Below are 6,000 nucleotides of genomic sequence, written 5' to 3' on the forward strand. Positions count from 1 at the left end.
TGACCTCTCTATCTTCCCGCTGCAGACTCTATCCCAAAATACAAATAAATAGACAAACACACACAAATTCTGGGTAAGGCACTGTCTAGAACTTTGGGAGCAGGTGAATGAAAAGTAGACAGAAATAAACTTGCAGTTGGAAAGGGTCGATACAGCTACACTGATTGTCGCCTGTCAATCACAACCATGATGAGGAATGTTCAACAACGCCATTCACAAAGGAGAAACTGTCCAGCATGCCTGCCTACCTGGTGTCTCAGCCCTCATGCCACCTCCCTTGAGAAGTCCCTCTGACCCGGGTCCGTGACAGTTCCTCTGTTTTAACAATCCCAGACAGGATCTTTGCCCTTGTTTCCCTGGCACTTAGGACCAGACCTGGCTTGTGCAGAGAGCACTTCATTGACAATGAAAGAAAGATGGTGGCTGATTTGTTCTAAATGAAACCTCAGCTATCCCACAACCACTCATCAGACACCTACACAAAGAGCTTGGAGCCACCCCGAACTGCTGGCTGGTCAGAACGTCCTCCCCACTCTTCCTAAAGGCAACAATGGAACACTGATGGTGAGAAGTTCCATGGATAAAGTGTGGTTTTTATACAGAAACATTTAAAAATTAAATGTATGCCACCCTGTGATACCTTTTATATAACTATCTCATATAAACTACAATTCATTTTTGTGCAAACACGTTTTATGTAAAATGATTTTGTTTCCAGAGCCAGATTATCACCCAACTGTGGACAGAAATTCCTTATTTCCTTAGTATCACCCATAATTGCTTGAAAAAACACCTTGATCATGTGATAAGTTAACAGTATAACCAGCCTCACAGTGGGCTCGCAAAATCACAAGAATTGTAGGCATCTGGGGTAGAGCCCAGGGTGTGAAGGCAGGGTTGGTTCTAAGGCTGATGGTGTGAGTCTGGCCCCATCACTAACCTACATCACGACTTGCAAACCCTGAAAAGGAAGAACTAGGAAACTACCAAGGCGTCCCAGCTCTGATGCTCTGAGAGCATGGGCAATGGGAAAGTCCAGAACACAGAAGGGCCAACACAGAGTGGAACAGTTTCACAATAAGCAGAAAGGAGGCTATATTTAAAAAGCCAAAAAAATGGTTACTCTACCTCTAAAACATTTACCAGTGAAATGAATGAAACAATTCCATCTTGTTTCTGTTAAAGGTAGAGTCCATAGTGAACTTTTAAGTTATCATTGACATGGAAATGTGAAGCATGCAGCATTTGCTCTATAAATGCAGTGTGCCCCTCTTCCTTAATTTCAAGAAGGTAGGAACAAAGTCAGTATCACCTCCGTCATATTCTTTTTGTCAGAGCTACCCAGATCTACCCTCCATGACATAAGCAAGGTGAAGGGGGATTCATTATTAGAAACTGAGTGGCTGGAGGCTACTGAGGTGATAAGAAAGACGAGTTTAAAATATGAGCTAAGCTCAGCTACAGAATGCAACAGTACTGAATTACTCCATCATTTCTAAGCCCTTTATGGAACTGAAACCCATGCTACACGGCAGCAAAAGCAGCAGACTGAGGGAGATGCTGTTATTTTTGCTCTGAGTCACTTCTCCACCCATACATGGGGCTTTTTACCACATTTGAGCCAGTCTGAGGGCCTTAGGGATGGCATCTAGTGTTCCTGATATGCCCTGGTGTGGCAGGATACGGTAAATGCTCAAATATATTTCTTGTATGATCGAGTGAATAAACACAGAAACACATGTAGCTGATCCAGGATCAGTAGTTGGCTTCACCTGGGCTAATTGAATATCTCCCTCTAGCCCAGAAGCAGGAAGGAGGGGTTGATAGCAGTTAAAGGTATTTCCTTTTGAAAGGCAAGCTGCAACTTTAAAGACCCACCAGGCCCGCTGGGCAGGTTTTGTTTAAGAAAGGCCAAATGGCCCAGAGACTGGTCATTTCATGGAAATGGAAAAGTCTTATCTAAAACCCCCCTTCTGAAGTTGACGGTTAACAATCCTGCAGTTCCTGGAAACCATTTGTTCCTTGAAAAATCTAATTTTGCTGAGTACAACCTTGTAAAGTTCCAAAGGAAGTATGTAATCACTCAACACGACCCCCTCCCTTACCTAAACAAGGGTATAAGACCCCACTTCTCCTGTTCTGGGGTACTCGATTTGGACCCTCGGGCCCGCTGGGATGGCCAGCGTAATAAAGTGCCACTTCCTATAATAGTCTCGGTGTCACGATCTCCCTATTTTTCCTGCTACACTGGGTTTGTAAATCCAAAATCAAAAGGAAGAAAGCCCAAAATGAATAATGAGTCAAGGCCTTGGACAATTGAAGTATATTGAAAAGGGCAGAATATAGCTGTCTTTGACTTGTCTTATAGAACAGAGTTATATTCAGCTATACATAAAACTCATTAAACCTTACTAGTGGAAATGTTCACTCAGAATATCACCTGATCATTCTAGTTAATCGGCATGCCTATTCAGTAGTTGAGAAGGTTAGAGATAAATGACCTTAATTGATTTCCCACCTTAATATATTTTTCAAAGCAGTTATTGGTACCTTTAACCTCTATTCATTTTAGAAAACAATGGCTATACTTAATTGTTTTGTGTAATAGTTACCTAAATCACTTATTGAGCCTGAGATGTCTGCTTTTGGTAATTCAACAACAACCTAAAAACAAAAGATTGAAAATAAATATTGATACAATTTATAATTATGAAACAATCTAAGCAAAGCATAGCTCTAATTAAGATGGCATACTATATCAGGTACTAAAAATACAATTGTTCCTGAAACAAAAGCTGGTCATTAACTTTAGAACAAACATTTTAAATGTTATTAACTCCTTTCTTTTTATCTCTTTTCATGTTCTCTTCACTCTTGACTTAATCAATAGCCAGTCTCAGTTCATCCTCAGCTCTGACATTTTGTTCCCATTTTTATTCCTCATAGGAATGATACAAGATTCCTATTTTTGCTGTAACAAAAGGGTCCCAAGTTCATTGGGTATAAAATGTTGTCTCCCCTCTGCACAGGACCAGTAAGTCCAGTCTTGCTCTTATTCTCCCATGTTACTAACTGTACCCTGCCCCTCCCCCTGTTCAGGTACCTCCTCCACCCAGAACACACGTTCAGGTCCCATGTACACACAGCCCAGGCCACCTACTCACCCACATATTGAGAATCCCGCTCTCGTCCAAGGATGCAATGTGGAATGCCAAACCTGACATTTCTAATAAAACAGAATCAGAAAAAATGGCCTTAAATAAGGAAACAACGTTTCATGATTACTGATTTAAGGATTTTAAGAAAGTAAAGGACTGTGTACCTTCCTGAGTAGAAAAGGGTGAAAGCACAAAGCTCTGTTTCTTGTAGACAGATGTTGAGACAGGTTCTATTGCTTGAAGTGGACTTCGGTGGTTTACTGACATAAAGATTCCATCTAGAGTTCAAAAAATCCACAGTACGCATATGTAAGTAATAAGACTCAGAAATACAATTAGCATTATGCACGAACTAACGTGTAGGTACTTCTAGGTCTGACAGATGCAAATCTTTCCACACATCCTCCCCCAAAAATCACAAGATCAATACAGATCGTACATAAAATGACACATGACCACGACTTTCATGTGACTAGGAGACGGAGACCATAGCCACCATGTTCCTGTGAGAGACAAGCACTAGTTCCAGCAGAGCTCCCCATCAATGCTGGTCTACAGGTCTGGAGATGGAGAGAGGAGAAGCTAAGGTCCACCATGGAAAAGAAAGAATGACACAAAGTCTGAAAAGAAATGCAGATGCAGACAAACACACCCTCAAACAAAGAGACTCTGAGGCCAGAGTCCCGGGGGCCACTCATCAGCTAAGGGGAAGGGGCTGGGAAGCAGAGGAGAATCAGGTGGTGCTGCTGACTGGAAAGCAGAAGGTGAACAGAAAAGGGAGGTGACCCCCACCCCAGACTCCAGATACTGGACAATAGAGGCCAAAGGGAAATCCAAGTATTTACAAAATCAAAGAAGAGACACACCTACCCCATACATCACCACCTTGAGCGACATTGTCCATTAAAAGAATACCTTTTGGACACTTTTGTACATCAATACAGCAAAGCAATTTTGACATAGAAATTCTATCTACAAAATGTCTAGAAGTACAAAAAAATCAGACAAACTTCATACAAAGCTACTGTGAGAAAACAGAAAATGCAAATCATTTTCATATCTTATTATCAATATAGATTTTTGTGTGCTATATTTACATAGCCAAATTATACTTAAAAATACATAGTTCAGGAATGTAGGTCTAAAATAATTTCACATTCCACACCTGTCAATTAATTCCAATGAATAGGCAATCAGGCTAAAAAAAAATTCATCAAATCATTCAATTTGCCTTAATGTGTATTTGAAAAGTATGTGTTTACTCATAACTGAAAATAAATCATCTAAATAACTAATAACATTGCTTTTTACCTTTTCTCTCCCCAAGGTATAAACATGGGTCTATATAAAGGCAGATAAAAATACTTTGAATATTTTGTTTAATGCTGATAAACATAAATGAAGAAATTAAATAAAAATGTTTCAGATCAAAAATAAAAAAGAAAATGCAAATCAAAGCATTTCAGCTAAGAAAATTCTCCCCTCCTAGAAACAAGCACAAAGCAGAAGACAATCAAAACTCAACTTCTGGCCGGGCTCGGTGGCTCAGCCTGTAATCCCAGCACTTTCGGAGGCCGAGGTGAGTGGATTGCCTGATCCCGCGGGTTCGAGACCTGCCTGGGCAACTTGACGAGACCTCACCTCTAAAACAAATCAAAAAATTAGCCAGGCGTGATAGCGCGCGCCTGTAGTTCCAGATACTTGGAAGGCTGAGGCGGAAGGATCGCCGGAGCCCAGCAGGTCGAGGCTGCAGTGGCCGGAAGCGGCCACTGCACTCCAGTCTGGGCGACAGAGTGAGACTCCAACTCAAAACAAAACAAAATGAAAAAACCCCTCAACTTCTAAGCTGAATCAAACCTCTTCAAAATGCATTTGGAAATGTATTTTTTAAAGAACAACAAACAAAACAAAAACACCTGGAATCAGAAATCAAGAACAGAATTAGACCAAAAAAAAAAAAAAAAGAGTAAGAAATATAGTAAGAATTGGAATTGAACTCAGAAAAAAAAAAAATGAAGAAAAAGACAAAACCAACTCAGACATTAAGAATAAATGACAAGGCTTCCAAGAGAGGAGAGATTCAAATGAAATGCTAACAAGTCACACTGAGAAAGTGCTGGTCTGTAACTTCTGGCTCCTCTGACACATGGGTTTGTATCCAAAGTTCCCAGTTCTCTCACTACTGAGAGCTCATTTAAAACTCTGTAGGTTTTACTTATGATATTTACATGGCAAAAGAAAACGAAAGAAGCATTTAAATGGACTAATTTATTTGTATATATATTTTTTAATGGTGCAGGATTCAAAAGTGTATTAGCAATATCAGCAGCAGTTAGAAAACACAAGGTTTTTAAAAAAATAAATCTTTTAAAAGAGCATCAACAGCATTTTGGGAGGCCAAGTCAAGAGGATTGCCTGAGCCCAGGGATTTAAAACCAGCCTGGGCAACTTGGAGAGACCTCATTTCTACAATAAATAAAAAAATTAGCCTGGCATGGTAGCAGACGCCATGTAGTTCCAGCTACTTGGAAGGCTAAGGCAGGAGGATCACCTGAGCCCAGCAGGTCAAGGCTGCGATGGCTGTGAGCGTGCCACTGCACTCCAGCCTGGGTGACAGAGTAAGAGAGAATCCAACTCAAAAAAAAAAAAGAAAGGAACATCAAAACCCATAAGGTATCTATAAATTCAAACATTCTCAATAGCAGCAGTATTACCCTCAGAAAAGCAAAAATTGGTATAGGGAGTTTTGTTTTTTTTTTAACTGGCTCTTTTAATATATAACACACAAGCCGGGCTCAGTGGCTCAGCCTGTAATCCCGCACCTTTGGGAGGCTGAGGTGAG

The 6,000-nt window shown here is 40.5% G+C and overlaps 1 protein-coding gene across 1 annotated transcript in view; it reads right to left on the minus strand.

Moving 5' to 3' along the window:
- WDR60 (WD repeat domain 60) overlaps positions 1-6,000 on the minus strand; it is a 119,712-nt gene that overhangs the window by 23,751 nt on the left and 89,961 nt on the right. Inside the window, exons 18-20 of the mRNA XM_008067147.2 lie at positions 3,323-3,436; positions 3,165-3,226; positions 2,613-2,664 (exon numbers count right to left, since the gene is read on the minus strand). Coding sequence (XP_008065338.1) covers positions 2,613-2,664; positions 3,165-3,226; positions 3,323-3,436 — 228 coding nt within the window. The remainder of the gene's footprint in view (positions 1-2,612; positions 2,665-3,164; positions 3,227-3,322; positions 3,437-6,000) is intronic.

This window comes from Carlito syrichta, unplaced genomic scaffold (assembly GCF_000164805.1).
Source record: "Carlito syrichta isolate Samal-C Ts95f unplaced genomic scaffold, Tarsius_syrichta-2.0.1 Scaffold309314, whole genome shotgun sequence".
NCBI classification, from domain to species: Eukaryota; Metazoa; Chordata; class Mammalia; order Primates; family Tarsiidae; genus Carlito; species Carlito syrichta.